The sequence below is a fragment of the Desmodus rotundus genome, chromosome 4 (genome assembly GCF_022682495.2).
Source record: "Desmodus rotundus isolate HL8 chromosome 4, HLdesRot8A.1, whole genome shotgun sequence".
Lineage (NCBI taxonomy): Eukaryota > Metazoa > Chordata > Mammalia > Chiroptera > Phyllostomidae > Desmodus > Desmodus rotundus.
In genome coordinates, this window is record NC_071390.1 from 158092116 (window position 1) to 158114821 (window position 22706).

A 22706-nucleotide genomic window follows, 5' to 3' on the forward strand; every position below is an offset into this window, starting at 1 on the left:
TTTTCAGTATGATTCCTTCTGATGTGCCTTTACAAACACAAGATTTTAAGAACCAAGTTGGAGCTGGATCTGAATATAAAAATGTAGGGCATGCTTGAGAGGAAGATCAAAGGGCAATTTTTACATTACAAAAATTACCTTAACCCTGAAGAATAATTGTTTTTATAAAATTAATAGAGATTGAAATCATGAATTATGATCTACCCCATCTGTTCCGCACACATACACATATATGTACATAAAGTGTTTACGCATATATTTTTTTAGGGAAGGAGAGACTTTTGCTAAATTACTTCCCTAAGACACATTACGTTTTGGACCTCTGGGATGACAGTGATTGGAATCTGCCTGCTTTTGTTTCTAACTGAAGCGAGCGTGGCTGCCCACGAAGAGGGTGACTTTCCAGACACTTGAGTACCTGGGGCAGCTGACTTCTACAAACACAGAAACACTCTCATTTCTGGGTTCCCATATCTGCCCAGTGCTCAGCACTCTCCTTTCTGCAAGAGGCCGAGGCTTCTTTCATCTCCTGTGAAGGCAGCTGAGGTCCATGGTTCGTTAGTTGGGATAAGGAACACAGCTCAGTCCTGCCACTGTCTCCAGCTACACACACCACTCATTTAACTATGAGCTTGAAGTGCAGCCCAGTGTGAGTGAGACCCAGAGAAAAGGGAGACGTCTGTTCTCAGGAGGAGAGGCTGTTTAAGACTGGACCCCTGCTTTCAGATCTGGGCCTCCATTTCACCCTTTAGTGGTGTGCGTATCAATACCCCAAAGGAAGTTTCCTTGGACGTATTTTTGCTTTGAGTGTGAAATAGGCTTTTGATGCTTTTTATTTAATAAGGCACAGGCACAGAAATACATTCATTATTTAGACTAGAACTTATTTTGCACTTGATGTAAGAAAAATCTGGCACGCTTGTTCAGGGTAATTGCGCAGAGTGAAATGAACCCAATTTATGTACAAGATTATTGAAGGAATAGAGAGCTTTCAAAGCAAGCCTGCTAAATCATTCATTCAGTAGCTGGCCAACATTTTGCCCAGATTGGGATCCTGTGCTTTGCCAGTTTTTAAAGCAAAGCAAAGAAGCAATTATTTACAGTGATGGTGAAAAACAGTACTGAAAGAGAGAAATTCTGGAGGGTGAATTTACAGTGACTGAGTATTCTCTCTTAAACAATACCATTCACAGATCATGAAGCTGGGCTCTGGGAATCATCTGTCAGCTCATATCTTTACCTGGCAGCTCTCAATATTCTATTAAAACACATTTAAATGCAATGTAAATGATGTCACCTACTTTTAAAAGAATAATTATCTCATTCTTCTATAGGTTTCTATTTTATTTTATGACTAAAATTTTGCTATGCATGAAATGGGTGCAGTTAGGCTTAAAGTCTAATTCTGGAAATCTAGCTTCTTTGAGATGGTTTGTTTCTTTGACAGTGAATGTCTGTAAATCTATCTCATGCTAAAAAATCTGCTGTGGAGAAATGGTGTAAGTCCTTTCCTCTCTGCTCCATACCTAAAAAGTCTAAAATTTCTGAAGAAGTAGAACAACATTTTCATCAGTTAATTGTCTTCTAGATTTAACAACAGGAACATGTCAGGCAATCGAAAAGCAAGTAAAAAACACAAACCATCTTTAATTGATTCCTTGAATAGTGTTTTTCCAGATTGTAAATAAATTGCTTTGACGTTGTCTATTTGGCCGTTTCAGCATTCACACCAAGGAAATACAGAACACGGACAAAGGACTGCCTGCATGGAACAAAGGAAGTCTACTCCACCAGGGGGATAAAAGCAAAGGCAAAGGGGGGATTTCCCACACTTGGAAAAGTATAGGCTTTATTTGCCCTGGAGAGAGCCCCTCGGCAAGACATCTTGCGACTGCCTGTAAGGACGTCTGAAAGAGAAACATGACGGAGCGCCCCACTGGGACCAGAGTGTGGCCTTCAGGAAGAGAAGTGCCCATGGGCAATGCCTCTCCTGGCTGCAGGCTCGTCTGGGCTGCCCTTCATGGATCAATATACCAGGCAGTCAACCCACACACCAGCCTTTTTTGCCCCTTGGAGCAATGATAATGTTTGCTACTGGTGAGTATGATCTGTGCATTCATGAGACAGCCTGACTCAGCTATAGTGGATTTAAAAACGCAGCCCTAGCAGTCTACCATGTTGAAGTCCCTTTAATTTTCTATTTGAACGCTTCCAAGATTTGTGATTTTACTATCATGTATTTATGGTCATGGGAAGTCACTTTTATACTAATTACTCTGTAGTACCCCCTGTCATGTATATTTTTACACCATATACAAAGTTTGGGATAAAAGAGTTCAGAAAGGATGGGAAAATACAGTAAATTGAAGAGTAGACATTTTTTAAAACCATAAATGCACCTTGTTCTTGAAATTTTTTAAGGTTTAGAAAATTTATTAGTATTTTAATGCAGTTTAAGAATTATTATAAACCCTCTTTCAGAATACTTGTCTTTATTGGAGTGAGGTCATGTTCCTCTACTATGAGCATACAGTAGGAGCTCAATAAATGCTTGTTTCAAGAAGGAATGGCTCTAAAGAGATACTTATGTTCCCCTTTAACTATTTTAGCTAAATCTATAAGTAGTGTTATCTTGGTCCATGACATTTATGTAACAAAACTAAGTTCAGTATATGAGTTGACTTAAAGCAATACTTTAAGAATAGATTGAAAGGTGGAAATTTAAAGGATTAAAAAGAAAAGTCTAAGGTTTGCCCACAAATTTCCAAGTATAGCATGCTTGACCAGGAAAATGGCAGTGAATATGTGTGAATGAATTTCAGATTAAAGAAAATTATCAATACAAAGCTGTGTACATTTAAATTAACACCAAGAAAACACAATTATTTGTAAAATAACCATATACACTAAGAGAAGTGATATTCTCTTTAAACTTGCATTCTCAGTACTGTCTGTGCAAAATTGCTTGTAGTGTCCTCACATGGGTGTCTGTGGCCAGATGCGTGGAAAACATCACCTTCAACGATACATATATCAAAGCAACGTGGCCTGCTGTTTCCTCTAACTGGATGGAGTCTGGCCAGCTCGTGGCTGTGCTTCTGAACAACTGGTCTGGATGTGTGAAACCTGCAGAACAGGCAGCAGCAACTGGAAAGCATCCTGGATGTATGTTGTGCTATTGCAGCCCTGAGAGGGGAGAGAAATGTGGTTCAAGGGGTGTTTTCATAGTTCAATTCTGACAGATCTTCCAATTTGACAATGTTCCCTCTCACCAAGCCCCACAATATTTTATAGCATTTTTATTGTAACATTGGTGTTTAAAGCAAATGTAAACACATTCCTTGGGATGGAGTGTGTTTAGCTCTTAACGATCCATACTAACAGAGAGAAGAATTCACTGATAACGAGACAAGCCATTTCCATAAACTTTGAGGGCACATCAGTGTGTTTATTCATGACCCAATATGTCTAGTCGTAACTCTGCCCTTCCCAGCTAACTATCCCCACTGTCTTGAAATAACACAAAAGCACAGTATGAAGAGGGCTCTAGTGTGCCCTAACTTATAGATGAATGAGGAAGAACGGTCTGCATAAAGCTCACTGGAAATACTGTGCTATTATTTGTGGCAAACCTTGAACCCTAGCGTCCTCCCATAAGCGTCGGCACCTCTACTTGGCTTGGATAGTTGATGTTGCCAGGCAGGGTCTGTGGTGCTCTAACATACAGCAGCGTTGGAGGGAGAGGCTATTATTGAAAGTTTCAGGCAACGAAAACATGAGGCAGTTCCACTGGGAGAGTGAATAAATACTTGACCTCATGTTCTCCATGACTGACATAGTAAATTAATCTGCTAATGCCTTCTGGGTGGCCAGGGGAGAGATTTCCTTGTTCCATATTCTGCCTCTGATTCCTTGGGCTGCCTCTTAACTGTGTCTGTTCCCCTAGAACCTGCCCCTATACGCCTTGTCCTTTCTGGTTGACTCCATTCTATATGTGGCTCTGTCCTATACAGTAACACCTGGTGCCACCACTTTGTTACTTTTTTTGTAACACCTTGGTGGCTTTCCTGAACAGTAAAGCACGACTCGTTAAAATGCTGCATGGTATATAAGAGGTAGCCCTCTCTTACTTGAAGTTCTGTAATTTCCAAATTTTGCAACTGACACCTACTTCAAACTGCAAAAAACCACTGTATATGCATGGCCCATGTTTAAACTTAACTTGTTAGACCCTTATGGCATCAGCTGGGTGCCCTGTGGCTACAGATATGTCTGCTTCATATAGTGTAGCCCCTCATGGAAGGCTCTCCCCCACCAACCACAGGTAGAATGCAGTGCCTTCTGACTCAAGAATGTCCCTGAGCCTTTCTTACGTCACTCTTTCTGGCAGAGACATCGAGGTGTCAGGGCAGCCTCCTATCTATGCTATAAAGTCCTGGTGAGTGGAGAGGCCACGGAGTGAGTGGTTGCAGAGGATGGTGCCTCTGGTCACCGAACAGGCAGAGGGTCAATGGTCTACTTGTCATCCTGCCAGTCTGGAGCTTAGACCCAGCTGAATAAACCAAAGGTTATTGTGAATGAAGGGAAACGCCCATTTTTAGGAAAATCACAGTGTCAAATCTGCTGTCAAAGTTGGCAACAGAAATCTGCTTCTGCCACAGAAAACAGCGACAGGAATAGCATGCAAGCTTTGCGTTGCTCTTTATCATCAGGAATTCTTGGAAATTACGTATTGTTGCTTCACCGGAGCTCCACAAATGTACTCAAAAAAAGACTGCTGATGATATGATTGAGAATCATAGTAACACTCGCTGCCTGGGGAGAAAGTGTAGCTCTAACATTTGCTTTGATTCAGAAGCACTTTCTCCCCGGGGTCACTTACCTCTAACAATACACTATCGATCATGGGGTTAAGGACCTCAGCCTTCTTGTCACTCTGAGGAATCAAAAGGATGAAATTGACAGATTAGGTGCTCATACTGCACGGCCGGCCACATGCAATGTCATACACTGACTCTGCTGAGGAATCTCGTGGAGAGAAAGGAGCGGAGAAGTGGAAAGAGTACTCTAGACCGGGCTTGCTATTTGCTGCTTCCCCTGGATGATCTCATTTAATTTTGACAGAAATCCTAGGAGGTGGATAGGTAGATACCATGACAACCCTAATTTAAAGTGACGAAACACCAATCCGGAAGGTCGAGTAACTTTAAGGTCACGAAGCTAAAAATATAAACTCAGACCTTTTTAACTGTGGAAGACTCGTAGCAGGTCTGGGCTTAGGCCGAGGGGAGTGAGGCCGAGCTGCAGCAGCACAGGGCTGGAGCCCACCTTTACTTAAACTGTTTGGCATTGATTTTGATTTTTTAAAATATTGCATTAAAATATTCATCTGGATGACTGGAGTTGTTTCTTTGTCTTTTGGGGGAAGCCCCCTTAAATTCTGCAGGTGAGCTAAGTACTTTAATTACCTACATTAGGTCCAGCCCTGTTCATTAGTCTCCCCCCCCTTCTTCCTGTAAATGCAAAACATGGATATTTGGTTATAAGGTGTGTCTTCCAAATCAGCAGCAAAATTAAAACAACCTTAAATATAATTTGCAAACAGGTCTGAGATCCCAGTTTTCAAAATGTAAGAATATGTAAAGCACAGAATACAGAGCCTGATATAAAGTAGGTATTCAAAAATGAGAGCTAGCATTAGTATCATCATCATTATCTCCACTATGGGTCCATCCATCAACAGTCTCACTATCTAAAGTGTTCAATCTATTCTCAGACAATAACTAGTTAAAGGGACTGGAAAGCGAGAGGGCAATCTTAGTGGATGGTTTTCCTTACTGTACCCAGAAGACTTTATGGTAAACAAAAGTACAATATGTAAATGAAATACATCTTCCCAGAACAGCCCCCTTTTGCTGACATCACTCTACTGGAGAAACCATAATGAAATTTTGGTGAAAAAAAATCTTTAAAAGCCCAGTCATTTTAGTAAGTAACCAGAAAATCCATTATGGTTTTTGTTTTCATGTTTACTTGATTATCAATAAACCTCTAAAATATAGTAAAAATGAGGGCAGTAAAATGACATTGGTTTTCAGAATCAATGAGATGTACAAGCAATTTTAATAGAGTCTGGAGAGCAATATACACTCATTAACTTCAAGTTATGAGTAATGGCTGTTGTGGAGAACAGAAGCAACCACTGGAGGTAAGCGATTCATCACAGTACAAGATGAGGAGGGCTGTTGTGGCCAGAGGCCTTTCAGCGAGCTCTATTTAGACTTAGCGTTTCCTTTCTCCAAAATAGTAACTTGTGTGTTTCTGATTTTGTGCATGTAAACGTTTGTACACATGTGTATATATACGGTTGGCCCTTGAACAACATGGGGGGTAGGGGGCCTGAGCCCCCACACAGTCAGAAGTCTGTGGATAACTTTGGATGCCTCCAGATCTTAACTACTAATAGCCTACTGTTGACAGAAAGCCTTACAGATTACACAAACAGTCAATTAACACATATTTTGTATGTGATATGTATTGGATACTATATTCTTACAACAGAGTAGGCCAGAGAAAAGAAAATGTCACTAATAAAATCATAAGCAAGATACATTTACAGTATATACTGTAAAACAAACCCAACACCACTCACATATAAGTGGATCCCGAGCAGTTTAAACCTATGTTGTTCAAGGGTCACACGTGCACACGTGTGTGCGCGCACACACACACACACACAAACTCAAGTACGACGCCTGTCTGCTGAGCTTTGGGACTCAAATTGTAGACTGTGGGTCAGAAACATTGTTATCATGTGGGAGCTTGTCAGAAATGCAGAATCTCCGTCCTCATGCCAGAGTCAGAATCTGCATTTCAACACGGTCTCCAGGTGATTTGCTTGCACGTTCAGGTGTGAGAAGCTCTGTGGGGGAGCCACCATACATGAAAAGGAGTGGAGAGCAATGCTGTGAATGTTCCCCGGAGCTGCTTGAAAGCCCACCCAACATCTCAGAAGCCTGAGATGGCAGTGTCAGGGCTAAACCCAGTCAGGTGCGAGCCTGAGCTGCCTGTCTGTCCTTGGAGATGGTGCTCTGCGCCTAGTTTTAGCAAACGTCCTGGCAGAGCTGCTGTTTTGTGGAGCTATCAAAGGAGGCCCTGGATCCTCCACTTTTCCTCAAAGCCCCTCAGAGACCCATGTCCCTTAAAAAGGTGAAAAAAGAATCAGTATTACAATCTTACCCCAACAGTGGTTAAGGAATTTGTAAACTTCTTTGATAAGGAGTCTACTTCATTGCACATTGCAGTAGTTAACCTGAAATTTAAAAAAAAAGTGTTTGGGGATTTTCAATAAAGTAAAATAATGTAACCATCAAGACAATTACTAGTGTTAATACCGTATTCCACTTAAAAGAATGGCACACAAATTTGAAGATGCTTTGTAGGAATGTTTTTCTTAATAAGCTTCAATGATTCACAAGTACAGTTTAATCTAATCCTGGTTTTCTTTGCATGCTTAATTGAAGAATAATCATCTAATTTGGCCTACCTCTTTTTAGAATCAAAACCTGGTGCAGAAGAATACCTAGCAGTCTTGAGCTTCATGTGTAAAGGGATTAAGATTCTTGCCAAGTGACTTTTCTCTAGCTTCTTGATCATTTTCAAATAATAATGAACATTGATTGAGGTACTATGTTAAGTACTTTTGTATAAATAATCACATTTAATCCTCAAGTGACCTTATGGGTAACATTATTATTCCCATTTTATAGATGAAGAAAATGACATTTAAGGACATTAAGTATTGATAATTTGCATAGGGCATGCAGTAGGAAGTGATAGAGCTAGTATTTAAACTCAGGTGTCTCTTGATACCTTGATTGTTTTTATTAGATGCTTGAAGAGAAAGATCCTGTAGAATATGTTTTTAAGATATATCAAAACTCCAAGTTTATTCTAGCCATTCCACTTCTAAGACATTACCCCAAGAAAATAATGCAAGATAGACACAAATATTTCGCTAAAGCAATGTGTTACATTACAGAAGATGAGAAAAACACAAAACCTAATTACCTAACAACATGGGTACTGTCTGATTTTTAAAAATAATATATATGGCTTTTATGAACAGTGATTAAAATGCTATTAGAAAAATAATAACTCAAAGTTAAGAAAAGATCTAGTGCAGAAAGTAGAAGTAAGCTTTGTTCTGAGCAATAGGGTTTCTTGTCTGAGCCAGGTATTCAGGTTTACTGACCAGTATTCATCTATCTGGCCCTCTATCCGTCCATGTATCTGTCCCTCCACCAAAACTTCTCTGCAGAAAGGGTCAGGAGTAAAGCTAGGAGATGGCCCTGAGCCATTCTGTCTATGTTCTTAGGCATGTGGGTGGAGAGGCACTTATTTTACAGACAAATGTGAGTTCTGATTACCCCCTTTGCTGCTCAGCTGGCTAAGGATGGGATGATTGGGACTGCGAATGAGAAGGAAGCTAAAAGCAAGGTCTTGTTCTCTGTACACATGTCGGAACTTCAGCCCTCCCCTTTCAAGTCAGCACAGCAAATCTAAAATAGCACTTTAAGTGTTTTAATCAATATTTTTAAAAATCTAATTTATTGATTATGCTGTTACAGTTGTCCTATTTCCCCCCTTCACTCCGATCCATCCTGCCCACCCCTCCCTCCCACATTCCCCCCCTATTGTTCATGTCCATGGGTCATACATATAAGTTCTTCGGCTTCTACATTTCCTATACTATTCTTACCCTCCCCCTGTCTATTTTCTACCTACCATTTATGCTACTTATTCTCTGTACCTTTCCCCCTCTCTCCCCCTCCCACTCCCCTGTTGATAACCCTTCATGTGATCTCCATTTCTGTGGTTCTGTTCCTGTCCCAGTTGTTTGCTTAGTTTGGTTTTGTTTTTGTTTTAGGTGTGGTGGTTAATAACTGTGAGTTTGCTGTCATTTTACTGTTCATATTTTTTATCTTCTTTTTCTTAGATAAGTCTCTTTAACATTTCATATAATAACGGCGTGGTGATGATGAACTCCTTTAACTTGACCTTATCTGAGAAGCACCTTATCTGCCCTCCCGTTCTAAATGATAGCTTTGCTGGATACAGTAATCTTGGATGTAGGTCCTTGCCTTTCATGACTTGGAATACTTCTTGCCAGCCCCTTCTTGCCTGTAAGGTATCTTTTGAGAAATCAGCTGACAGTTTTATGGGAACCTCTTTGTAGGTAACTGTGTCCTTTTCTCTTGCTGCTTCTAAGATTCTCTCCTTCTGTGTAATCTTGGCTAATGTAATTATGATGTGCCTTGGTGTGTTCCTCCTTGGGTCCAGCTTCTTTGGGACTTTCTGATCTTCCTGGACTTCCTGGAAGTCTACTTCCTTTGCCAAATTAGGGAAGTTCTCCTTCATTATTTGTTCAAATAAGTTTTCAATCTTTTGCTCTTCCTCTCCTCCTTCTGATACCCCTATAATTTGGATGTTGGAATGTTTAAAGATGTCCTGGAGGTTCCTAAGCCTCTCCTCATTTTTTGAATTCTTGTTTCTTCATTCTTTTCTGGCTGGATGTTTCTTTCTTTCTTCTGGTCTACACTGTTGATTGGAGTCCCAGTTTCCTTCCCACCACTATTGGTTCCCTGTACATTTTCCTTTGTTTCTCTTAGCATAGCCTTCATTTTTTCATCTAATTTGCGACCAAATTCAACCAATTCTGTGAGCTTCCTGATTACCAGTGTTTTGAACTGTGCATCTGATAGGTTGGCTATGTCTTCGTTGCTTAGTTGCATTTTTTCTGGAGCTTTGATCTGTTCTTTCATTTGAGACTTTTTTTTTTTTGTCTTGGTGCACCTATTTCATAAAGGAGCGTAGCCTTAGGTGTTCACTGGGGTGGGGTAATGCTGGTTGCTGCGCTGTGATGCTGTATCTGGAGGAGGGGCCAAGAGGGAGCAATGGCGCCTGCTCCACTGTCTGCCGGACTTCAGTCACTTCCCCCACTACCCACAATCAAACTGGGCCCCTCTGGTGCTGGTTCCCGAGTGGGTGGGCTTGTGCATGCTCTAGGCCCCTGTAGGTCTCCCCAATGACCTCTCCTGTGAGGCTGGGAGTCTCTCCTGCTGCCGCCTCAACCCCCACAGGTGTTTTCAGTTAGTGGTTTGAGGCTTTATTTCCCGGAGAGGAAGCCCTGGGCTGCGTGGTCTGTTTCGTTTCCCTGCTGGCCCTCCCGGTTTATCTGTGCGTGAATGTGGGACCGCTGCTCCCCCAGCTGCCGCCTTGCCAGGAGTCCTGTCCGCCTTGGCTGCCCATCTCCGCCCCTCCTACCAGTCTGGGTGAGTGTTTCTTTATCTCCTTGGCTGTTGCACTTCCATACAGTTCAATTTTCTGTCAGTTCTGGTTGTTTTTTGTTTTTAAATTGTTCTTGTCCTTCTTTTGCTTGTGCAAGGAAGCACAGTGTGTCTGCCTACACCTCCATCTTGGCCGGAGGTCGTTTTCATCAACCTTTATTTTAAGGTTTATTTTAAGTTTATTTTAAACTTTTCCTATTTTTCCTTTTCCTCTTCCTTCTACACATTGAAGCAAGCAATATTTGTTTCTAGGCATATTAAGGATAGGAATGTACTGTTCTTATAACATCTTTGCCTTTTATGTGTTTAGATATGAAAACCTAGACTAGGTGACACATGCTTACAAGTGAGGAAAAATGCCACTAATACTGACTTTTTGGAAGGTCTTTCCACTAAAATTTTCTCCCCAACCTACCATGCCAAATGCAGTAACAAGCAAAGACCAGTTAGCTACTGAAGTAAATGAGTGAGTTCAGATGTGTGTGTATGTACCCATGTATTTTTAGGAGGCTCTTATTTTTGGTTCCTGTTTCTGTATAATAATGAGATGATGTTCGGACCCGTGGTAATTTTCTATACCACAACACACAGCCATGTGTATTAAAGTTAATGGCTTATTTTTCCACTCCATGCCAATTATTTTAACAAACTCCATACCAACTATGTTCATGTATATAAAGTTACATACATACATTTTTATTTCACCAGATGAACTAATAACGTCTATGTATTGGAGAATATAACATATGACAGCACTTGTCCACATGCATGCAGTCTACGGTGAACTGACTCACTTTAGCGACCACCATTGACAGGGTTCAGAATAGTTAGAGCTGGTAGAAGGCCCTGGGCACAGTGGGGGTGCATTTGCATATTTTTGTGAAGCTTGCTGAGATGTCACATTAAGGTTTCCTTTCAGTATTTGTGTGGTATGTTGAAAATGTAATTGCCCTAAGGTCTGTACTTCCAAGACTTGGGTCTATTAAAATAAATACTTAGCTCTGAATGCCTTCCCTTAAACCTCTTCATAAATAATTCCTGAACTGTCTAGTTAACTATTGTTATCCTTGTTAACATCGTTCATTTCTTAAGACAGTCCTTGTTTTTTAACATGACCATAAACACTGGAATTAGTTAACTTGAGATCTGAATCTTTAGTAGCCTGTGTGTTTGTGTATTCGAATGGCATATACATATAAAATTGGAAAAATAGGAGTTTAAAATAACATTTACTTTATCAGAACTTTTGCTTGGTCCTGAGCTGGTTTTTCCTCTTCTTGTCCATGAAGAATTAGCTCTGCTACTTTGTGAAGCTGCTCGATACAGCGTGCTGTGACTTCTGCCAGGCTTTCAATGGCCAGCATGTATACTTCCTGGAGTGAGCAAGTGCGAGTAAGGAAATTATTCACTAAGCAGATGCTTTAGAAATAAAACCCTATGATATTAAAGATATATATAATTCTTTTAAAAAACCCAAATATGACCTGAAAAGTTTACCCAAAGATTCATAGGCGTGTCTAAGACTTTTCTAAGTGGAAGCACTGCCAGACAATGGAAGTGCTGCCGGGTTCCCAGGGACATGGCAAGCCTTAGTCACAGCTACGTCCCTCGTTCCCAGAGCCATGCTGGGCACACAGCAGGCAGGTGCTCCAGAGGGCGTGTGAGCAGGCGTTTGAATGAAATAGGCCTCAAGGGGCATTTTTCTCAACATGAACTAATTTTAAAAATTAGTTCCTCTAAAATTAATATCCAATGTGAGATGAAGTTTTTGCAAACTCTTTTTTGAACATAGGCAGGATATAAATTATGCACGCATATATTTATTAAACTAAAGAATAACAACTACAGCAATAGGGTTTTTTTGGAAAAAAGCTTCAATTAACTCATTAATTATGAGGCATAAAGACATTTTATGGTTTCAAATTTGCATACAAGATGAAATTTCACCCTCAAGGTAAATCAACTATATTCTTAAAGATCTGGGTTTTTTTTTCCATTTTAAATTATACTTGTAGAGCCATGGAGAAAAGCTACCATACCTATGCTAAGTCACAAATTATCTTGGCATGGAGACATTTTAGTGTTTATTATACTAATATTCATATTTCTATAATAAAAATGAAATGGCTTTTCCTCACTTAAAATTAGGCTGCTAATAAAATTAATATAATACTACTGCTCTCCAGGTGGACAATCTAAAATAAATTTACCTCCACAGTTTTAGCTCTCCTTTCTTCCTTTTTGTCTTCTTCAGGGTTTTCAGGTTTCTCTTCCTTTTCTTCCTCCTTAGTTTTCTCCTCTGCCTCACCTGCTGCATTTACCGGCACGATGGTTTGATCATCTTCCACCCAGTCATGGGCCTTTTTCATGGCCTGCAAAGGCCCCCAGCCAAAGCAAGACATTTATTGTGTGAATACGGAGACTAAGAAATTCCAGTCTCCAGACTAGGATCAAGTGGCCCTACACCGTCAAGGCTGGTTCTCTGTATTTAAAGAATGATCAGGCAATTCTGTAAGCTCCTTCCAAACACCTTGCTTTTGTATGAACATCAAGTAGGAAAAGGGGACAGAATAGAACGTATGGAGAGAACTGTATAAGCCTAGAGGGTTTAAAGAAAAACAACACTCTAAAATGATACTCAGATAAGAAAAAAAATGACAGTCCCTTTGAAAGAGCGATAGTATATTTTTCACTTTTCATGACCAACTGTAAAAGAATCCCAGTACTTTTTAAATATATAGGTTAGAGATTTAGCCAGGGTCATTGCTAAAGCAAATTCCCTCATCTGCTCTGTCTTATGAAGCCCTTGGCGTTTCATGAACCTAATAACACATCACGCCGGGAAGGTGAGAGATGGCTCTAATCTTCTCTTGCAGTGCTGGGTCTCCCCACCTCACAGGGGAAGGGAGGGGAGAGGAGGGCCGTTGGAATGACTAGGTGCTGCTCTGTGACTGGTTTAACTTCACAGGAGTGCCTGAAAAATTATGTCTAAATTAGACAAGGGTAAACCACCCTTCCCATCTGCTTCCCCCTGAATTTAGAAAGGAAGCTTTTATCATCCTAGTTTAAGCTGTTTGCTTAAGTGAAAGTTGTATCTGAATTTATGCTAAACTTCTCATCTGAAAGCTTACACATCAAACATTTAATATGTCAGAGTGTCGAACGGCAAGTTAATGGTATGGAGACTTGGGGAGCCAGAACCCAGCAACGCTGTCCCTGGTGCGTCCTCACGGAGGCACCAAGGTTTACCTGACTATGTAAGGAAACCGGGGAGCCCACACATGCTCTCCAAGCGGTGGCAGGTGCTGCACGGAGATGAATGAGGCAATTTCCCATTGTGTTCAGGTCACTGACCTGCCAGAATCGGTGACCTCTATCAGATATAAAGAAATTACTCATCTTCCCTCCTCCACGCCTCATTCTGCCCTTTCCTCACCCACCTGGATAAATGAGGGCCAACTCCTGCTGGCTAAAGAGAAAAAAGGGAAAACAAAAAGAGAGGGAATAGGACAAATGACACAGTTTTAAGTAATTAATGGACAGCGTCTTCGTTAAGAAACTCTGCGGCAAGACCTTGCACTAACTGGCAAAGCCTGCTGTGGACAGTTAGAGGAACCCAGACGTTGGCAGCTGGGATGTTCTGAGCCACAACCTAGCCCCAGCATTCCAGGCGGGAGGGGGCTGACCTGGCTGGTGCGCTTCTTTCTTTCTGCCTACTTCTGGCCTGTCGCTTTAGTGGGGGAGGGAGGTGGCATTTGAAAAAGCCCCTTGGTGTTTCTTCTCCCCACTATGCCGGAGATAACCATCGCTCTGAGATAAAATTCTATTTTGAGGAGAAGTGACTTGTTCAAGGTCATAAGGTAATTACCGCCGAAGTCGCAACTAAAACACAGGTCTCCTGACACAGTCTAGCCTGATCTCTGCCATCACACTTCATTATGCAGCCTCCTCAGGCCTTAATTACTGACCGCAGACTTCCCTCCACCCGCGTGCCATTGGGGGTTTTTCCATTTCAGGTGGATCTCCGGAATTGTATAACTCAGACCTGCCTCCAAGAGGCGAAAACTCCCACTCAGATGGTGCTGACCTTATTGAGTTTGTCAGGCGTGGCTGCAACATGTAATTCAAAGAGAAGCTCTGTAAGCATGCTACCAAATTCTCCTCCCTTTTCTTCTGAGCCTGGAAACAGACAATGACAGAAGTAAGAAGCATGATTTATTTTTCATCTTTCAGAATGTGGCAGTTCTCCCAACCCAGAGCGTGCCCTCCAGCTGCCAGGCAAAGATGAGTTTCGCCCCCTCCCGACACTGCAGAGAGGCAGTGTGCTGCTGCTGGGTGCGGGCTCACAGCACTGGCCAGGGAGCCACTGGCTGCCCTGGAGGCAAATGAGGAGAGGGAGGGACTTACCTGCCTCATTTCCAGCTATAGGTGGTTAGCAGCTAGTCAGTGAAAGGACTGAATGAACAAATGAATGCCCTTCCTCAGGCCTGAGTGACCTGGGACAACACTGTATTTATGACTTAGAATACTGGAATGTCTAGCATTGCAACCCCGATGCCACCCAGGGCGCCCTTTCCTGTCCACAGAGCCACTGTGCTGAGGAACCCAAATTAGCTTCAATGGAGGAGGTGGCATCTGGACTGAGCTTTCAAGAATGAGAAGGCAGGAGTCACACACACAAAGGAAGAGCTGGGGGTGGGTGGGAGGGGGAGAAGTGGGGGGAGAGAGAGAGAGAGATTTCATCAAAATATGAGAGGCTCTCTCTGCTGGGCTGACGTCTTGCTTTCATCCTCTCTAGGCTGGCAAAGTAAGAGGGACAGGGGCACACCTGAGCATTGACAAGGTTTCATTCCCAAACTGCCTGGTCCTTCTCCTTCTGTGGGAGGCAGTGTTACAGGGCGGAAAGAGCCTGCACTGGGGCTTTGCAGGGTGGGTTCCACCCCGGCTCCAGCCATTAATGGGTCTGTGACTCGGGGCCAGTCATGGGGCTTCTTAGCTTCCAAACCCTCCTCTGCACGTGTAGGGTAATAAAAGCCACCCCTCTCCTCTTTAGCAGTGTTGCAAGGACCGAATAATATAACAAGTGCAGAAGTATTTTGCAAACACTAAAGTTTTATGTAAGTATATTGTTAAGTGCTACAAAGATACATTAGGAGATTAAAAATATTTAAGAGTAATCAACACTAAGTTAGGAATCAAGTACTTTATGCAGCCCCAGCTTTTAAATGTTCATTCATTCTATAAAACAGGAAAATACGCCCATAGGTTCTGCCAAATATTTTAGAAAAAAATCGGTGAAAAATAGAAGTAGACAAAAACAGAAGATAAAAAAATGTTGCAACAAAGAATACCTATTACTACAAGTCTTGGTCTATGTATAAGGTGAGAAAACCTTCTCCAAGGCAATAAAACTAGAAAATACCCTTTAAAAATCTCTTCACAACAGTGGTAAACCAAATTAGAGACCCATGGCAGGTGTGGTGAAATCACACTCTGCTGGAAAGACAAACATGTAAATCATTGGCTAACATTATTAACTGCCAGGGAGACCCATACTCAATATATCTAAAAATGACAGTTTATTACATTTTTGGAGACCATCAAATAAATTATTTAGGTGTTAGGAAGCTTTTAGGAATGTAAGCTCTTACAAGAAAAAAAATTGATGACGATGCTCTAGTTTCTTCCCGAGTTTCACTCCTGGATTGTCTGCTCGCCCCCACCGATACGTTGTAACACTCCATCATAACGTGATCCATTTATGGCTACCCTGTTATTCCTTTCTCCCAGTTCTTCTTTAAGTGTTCAAATGCCATTTCTTTATTAAATTAATTAAAATTAATAGTGGTTTGATCCTCTGGAGATGCCTTTGGGAAAATGGATATACTACAGGAGATTACAGGGTTCTGTCACTCAAGGAGAGACAGACCTACCATATGTACACATGCCATTTAGGACTTTAACTTTTTTGTCATATTAAAAAATATCTCAATCTCCTGACGCTCTACATAGAGCCTGGAACACACTGTTTTCTCTTTGACAGGACTGGATCAAGGTTCCTTGCCTGGAAGCAGCACTAGCTGGGGCAGCAACGCTGCCTTAACCTGCACTGGCAACAATCCCTCCTTGACGTTACGGGGAATTTGGGGTCCTCTTTTTATCCTTTCCGAGTGAATCCCTAATAGGACCCTGGCCTAGGTCAGGCATCAAGAGACTGAGGAGAAATAGCCTGGCTCTTTGTGGCGACTGTTAACCTGGAAGCTAGGCATCTGTATGATTTCAGCCTGAGTCCAGAACACTAGCTCCATGACCTTTAACAGATGGCCTCATAGCTTCTTCATTGTTAACCCAGAGATACAAGGCTGTCGTCCTTTGTGACTTTGGAGAAGCGTACAAATGCTCAAAAACATAATTCTCTAACAGTCTCTTTGATATTGGCCTCTTTCTATGCTTTAGTAGAACTGATTCCTCTGTTCTGAAGCAATGAGCATAAAGCTCATTAAACTGAAGGCACATAAGGTCAGTACGTGGGGCTAAAGGGGGAGATGGTATGTAAATGACAGTTTGCAAATATGTAGAATAATTTTGGGCCGAGCACTGAGGAAGAAGCATGGGGAGTGCTTGTGTTCGAGCTCTGATTAAAGGCACGTAACACACTTGGACACAAAACACTTGCAGCGACTTGACGGAATGGATGCACATTATAACTGCTCTGTGTGTGGGTAACAAGGGCTCCCATAAATAAAAGCTACAACTTACTACACCTTTACTGTTTTCCTGGCATTGGGTGAGCGCTTTAAGTAATAATCATGACTAACATTTTTGAGTGGTTCTGTGGGCCAGGCACTGTAATGTATGTTTTTACATACATTATCTAATTTTGACCCTCACAATAGCCCTTGAAAATATGTATCATTGTCAGCATTTATAGGGGAGAGACTGGGTTTCAGAAAGGTTACAGCACTTGTTCAAGGCTGCGTTGCATGTAAGTGGTGCAAATGTTTCAAGTGGGACCTTTCGCACGGTCCCAGAAGCCAGCTCTGTACTGTCCACGGCTGCTTGACTCTTCGGCATAACCCACACGAATGCCATGGCTGTCATGCCAGGTGATAACACGAGGAAGAAATCACTGCCCACGGACATACCAAGTGCTTTACCTCATTCTGTTCCCAGATGGATGACTTTATCACTAAGCATGCCTACCTTGGAGATCATTTTCCCCTGGAGGGTTATCGGGAGAGGGCACCTGGCTCAGCTCAGCGATTGACAACCTGACACATAATGCCCTGGTGTCCTGGGTGCCTTTGCATGAATTTTGAGGCTGAGCATAGGCTACTCACACATACATCCTAAGTCCTCCACATATAAATTAAAGGAGAGAGAAAATAGGAAAGGAAGTCCACTGGGAGACCAGCCCACCACCAACATCAATCACATCCAACAACCTCCACGCGCAGATAAAAGAATGAGACACCAGGGCATATACTCTAGTTATCAGGACCCTCCTCAGTGCGCAGCCCCCTTGTTCATGGGGCTGCACCCAGTCACTGAGTGGCTGTGAAGGGCCGGCGACGGTGCTGGGCCCCTGAGAAGTGAAGATGCCAGATGTCTCCATCTGGGGCTCCCGCCCAGCACGAAAGGACTGCAGATCAATGTGACCAGCTCCTGCAACGCGAGCAGGTGCCTGGAGTGCTTTGGAAGTGGGAGGGCGAGCAGTGAATGAAATGATTCACCCCTGTTCAAAGGGGTGCGCTTATGAATGGCTGTGCCATAAGGGTCACACCAACCGTTTGTCTCTCTATTAACCGATGATTTTTCTTACCTTGCTCTTCTTGATTCTCTTCATTCTCCATCTCTTTGGCTACAAAGATGTCTTTAATGGAAATTAGGTCATTTTTTAAGAGTTCCAGCTTCTCTCCGTCAAATGATGCTAGAAATGCCTGAACCTGAAAAAAGAAGTAGGTCAGCATAACTGCCATTCTTTTTCTTCTCCTTAATAACATTTACGTATGGATGTCCCCAGCTCGCCTGGGACTGAGGTGATTCGTGGCGTGGGAGGTAACACTGGGATGAGTTGTCAATTAACTGTGCAACTTTGGGTAAGTCACTTAAGTTCCCTCGGCCACAGTTTGTAAATGTTTGAAGTGAGATTCACACTTCCCAGAGGTCCTGGTGCAGTAAACGAGGTAACGAACATGAAGTACGTTGTACAAGTGCACGCAGCAGGTGCGAGATGAACGGTGGTGATAGCTCTTCTGTGACAGTGGTCACAGACACACTTCCATGTTCACACTTCCATGTCAACCCAGCATTCAAACACCAGCTGCTCCCTTACTAATCGTGAGACCTCAGGTAATTTATTTAACCTTTCTATGACCCAGCTTCCTTATTGGTAAAATAGGGACTAATAGCATTTACCTTATAAGGGTGATTTGAAGGTTAAATGAAATAAGGTACTTAAAAGTACTTACAGTGATATTGAGAAATTATATATAGGCACACATATACCTATGCACATATGCACACATGTAAATAAACATAAATAAATAAACACACACAGGTATAGATACAGTTGCTAGATGTGGGTTATTGAGCTGGGGTTGCAAAAATACACAAAACACATTTTTCTTCTCAGAGATTTTGTTGTCTAGAGGAGGGAGGCCCATGTTCACCAATAAAGACGTGACAGTTGTGAGCGGAGGCACAGTGGGGGCTCCAGAGAGGGAGCTGCCCACGCCCAGGGAGGCGTGAGGCTGTGCGGGGAGACCTCACAGAGCTCTGGCGTCCTCCCTGAGGTCTGTCCTGCTGTTCTCCCTGCCCATTGTCTTCAGAGTCCCTCTTTTGAAATGATCCTTTGTACACACTTTAAAATTATTTGTGTAGGTGGCCAGTCATGCTCTGTGAGTCTGAAGATTGATCTCAGTTTCCAAGATGGCCAAAGTGCATGGAGAACCACATAAAAAGTGAGGTACGACTGTAGAATAGTAAGGCTTTTAATTTTTCATTCTGCAGGTCCAGCACTTGCTCTGGAGAGAGAGCCCGCAGAGGAGGCGCTGGGCCCTTTCGAATGTTGCAGCATTTACTGTGGTGGTAGATTCACACAGCAGGGTAAGTGGGAGAGGCAGCGAGGGCATCGGTATGCCAGAGCGCCACTTTCCTAAACGTGGCTCATGCAGCCAGCGCCAGAGCTCTGGGCGCAAGTCATCCCCGCGGACCCCATTAGCTGAGTCCAGCAGGTGGAAGCAAGTGCGCCCTGCAGCGTGGCTGCTGCCCCTCCTTTTGGTCTGACCTTTTCAGACTGTTTCAGCTCACACACTCACGTTTAGGCCCCAGCGTCCTAGATGCGCCCACATCATACACTTCAAATGTATTTCCTCAACAGAAGTTTTCTAAGAGTACAACAAGAAAGGTAGTTGAATAAGGGTGTCGGAGTACAACACCTATCGAAAATGTACGCGCACGTGCGGAACATTTTTGTTTTCCTGTGTCTTCTGGAGGGTAGCCGTCCCCGGGAGCGATTGCAGTGGGGTTTTCGGCTTTGGGGATTCCCTTCCAGGGGATTACCTTTTTTTTTTTTTTTAAGCAAAAGACTTTTGTCAGCATGTCTACTACAGCATCCTTTCCGCTTCCTCCTAGTTAGTTCGTTCTGTCATGCCAAGGCAATGTGCACTAAATCTACAATCCAATAATGAAAAATAAGTAAATATGCACTCCTCAGTAAATACTTGTGGAATGCTGGCTATGATTGGCCCTGTGCTTAAGTGCTGTCAGGAACGCCAGGGCAGACAGTCTGCCTTACTGGTCTTTTCCCTGAAAGGGGGCGCAGGGGGCTGTTTTGAAAATTCTTGTTTACTGTTGGGTTGGCCAAAAAGTCCATTGTGTTATTTCTGTACGACGGCTCTAGTACGTTGTCTTTAACTTCATTTGAAACAATTTTGTTAGATTGTATTGTGACAGCTCTCATATCAGCAAGCATCTAAAAAAACTTACCAAAATTGGTGAATTATTGTGCAGCCATTTTAATATTGAAGGTGGAAGAAAACCAACATTTTCAGTGTATGATACTTTATTATTTCAAGAAAGGTAAAAACACAACGGAAACACATACAAAAAGATGTGCGCATTGTATGGAGAAGCTGCTGTGACTGATCAAATGTGTCAAAAGTGGTTTGTGAAGATTCTTGGTACTATTGACGCTTTGGCCAAATAATTCTTTGCTGTGGGGCTGTGTTATGCATTGGAAGATGTTTAGCAGCACCCCTGGCCTCTGCCCACTAGAAGCCAATAGTGGGAGATAGCCGACATACTCAAAATATCCACATCAGTAAAGTTATTGGTGAAAATGAGACAAGTGTCTTTTATTTTATGGAAAAAACTAAAAGGCCAACCCAATATTTTTGTTAAATATTGAGCATGATGGCAATACAATGATTAGCTTTTCCTTAAAGATTTATCGATTTCACCACACTGCCTTGCAACTGTCCTCCTAGAGTCAACCTAGTGGATAGTAATGCCAGTAAGTCCTTATATTCTGTAATATATTGTATGAGCCAATGCAAAGTGAGCAGAGGAGACAGAAATCATTTCTGGGTCAAGGCTTTTCAAAAATGGGAGGGTCCCCTCTACACTCTCGCCTCACCCTGGTGGGATTAAGGAGACGCTAGATGATGATTAAAGCCAATATTTCAGCCTTGGACACAGGGAAGTCCTCAGGACAAAGGGAGATGCCTGCCTAGAGCCCATGCTCCTCCTTCTAGACCGCCCTCCTCCAGGTGGCCTTCCAGGTCCCCTTCCACAGCCTGAATGAACCTCTTTCCCAGCAGACTGTGCTCCTTACAGGGGCCCATATCTTGGAGAGATCCTAGGCCCAAAGGATGAGGAAGAGAAAGTTGTTTGCAGGGAGCGGGCGTAACTGGTACTAAGCCCTCCTCACATGCGCTCAGGAGGCGCTCTGAGGGGAGGGCCTACTGGAGATAAAGGAAGGAGAGCAGGCAGGAGGGGGCTGTGGAAATCGGAGGCGTCTGAGGGTTCTAAATGGGAATCTGACCTTCCAGGTCATTACGGAAGTGTGATTGTCAAGGTAGGGTGACAGATACACTTCCTTCAGCAGTCTGTTTCCAAAGGTCCTTTTACTTGTAAATATTTGGTTTGTATAGGGTTGCCAGATGAAATATAAGACGTTTAGTTAAATTTGAATTCTGGATAAACAATGAATATTCTTGTTGAATAAACCTGTGTCCCAAATATTGCACACAACATAGTTAAGCTAAAAAAAGTAATCATTGTTTTTCTAAAGTTAAATTAACTAGTTATCCCGTATTTTTATTTGTTAAACCTGACAGCCCCAGCATAGGTCCCCATTTGTATTCTTGCCAGAGGCCTATGAATATTAGGATGGGTCCAGTGGAGGCACAAGACGGACAGAGCCTGACTCCTGGCTCCCTAAATGCAGGAAGGCTGCCTGCTGATCGGGCACCCCCACCTTGGGCTGTGAGAGGAGTGAGCATAACTCCTGGCTAAAGGTTTTGACCCAGACATTTTTAGGACTGTGTATCACAGCACCCAGTAACTACCATTACTAAGCCAAGAAAAAAAATTCTGCATTCCTTACTAGGAAAACTACAAAAATCTCCAGGCTGGGAAGAGAAAGCAGTGTGCAGAGGGCAATGCAACCCTCCAAGGGCCCCCCCTCCCTCCTAGCAACAGCAGTTCTCTGGGGCTCTTTTCTGGGGACCTGAGGCTGTTTCTCCGCTGAGACCTGTGATGGAACCAGCCAGAGCGAAATCTCTCTGTACCACCATGATAGCTTCAGGAGCCCATGCTCACCTATAACGCTTTTAGTGATAATAACAAATATATATGTAACATAATGCATACAAAATAAAATGGCATCAACATCATAGTTGTACATATATATACATGCATATTTATAAAATGGCAGCTAACATTTATTGAGTGCTCATTATGTATGAGGCATGCTATGACTAACTTCACATGGATTTTCTCAATTATTTTAATAACCCCATGATGTAGGTTTTCATTATTTTCATTTAATAGATAAAGAGACTGAGGTAAGACAGGTCGAAAATCATACAGCTACTGAGCTGTATTTGATCATGTAACATTTGACCCGAAACACAAGTTCTGTAAAGGCAACTCTGTGCTTCAGTGGGAAAGTAGGTTTCCGAAAGCACATGCTGCCAGGTTATCGGATTCAGATTCAATTGTAGACAGCTGAGTGCAGTGCGGAATGACTCTTGTCTGTAGACACCAGAGTGAACTCTGCCCGGTGGAGGGACAGCCTCCTGCGGGAAAACCAGGTTCGTGTCCGTTTGCATATTCATTTCAAACTTGCTT

General features: G+C 42.6%; 1 protein-coding gene across 2 annotated transcripts in view; it reads right to left on the reverse strand.

The window, feature by feature from the left end:
• Positions 1–1622: 1622 nt before the first annotated feature.
• FAM114A1 (family with sequence similarity 114 member A1) overlaps positions 1623–22706 on the reverse strand; it is a 57059-nt gene continuing 35975 nt past the window's right edge. For both annotated transcript variants that reach the window (XM_024573684.3, XM_024573683.3), the window contains exons 8-14: positions 18172–18295; positions 14437–14528; positions 12560–12721; positions 11583–11722; positions 7240–7312; positions 4883–4936; positions 1623–3186 (exon numbers count right to left, since the gene is read on the reverse strand). In XM_024573684.3, coding sequence (XP_024429452.2) covers positions 3061–3186; positions 4883–4936; positions 7240–7312; positions 11583–11722; positions 12560–12721; positions 14437–14528; positions 18172–18295 — 771 coding nt within the window. In that variant the 3' untranslated portion in view covers positions 1623–3060. The remainder of the gene's footprint in view (positions 3187–4882; positions 4937–7239; positions 7313–11582; positions 11723–12559; positions 12722–14436; positions 14529–18171; positions 18296–22706) is intronic.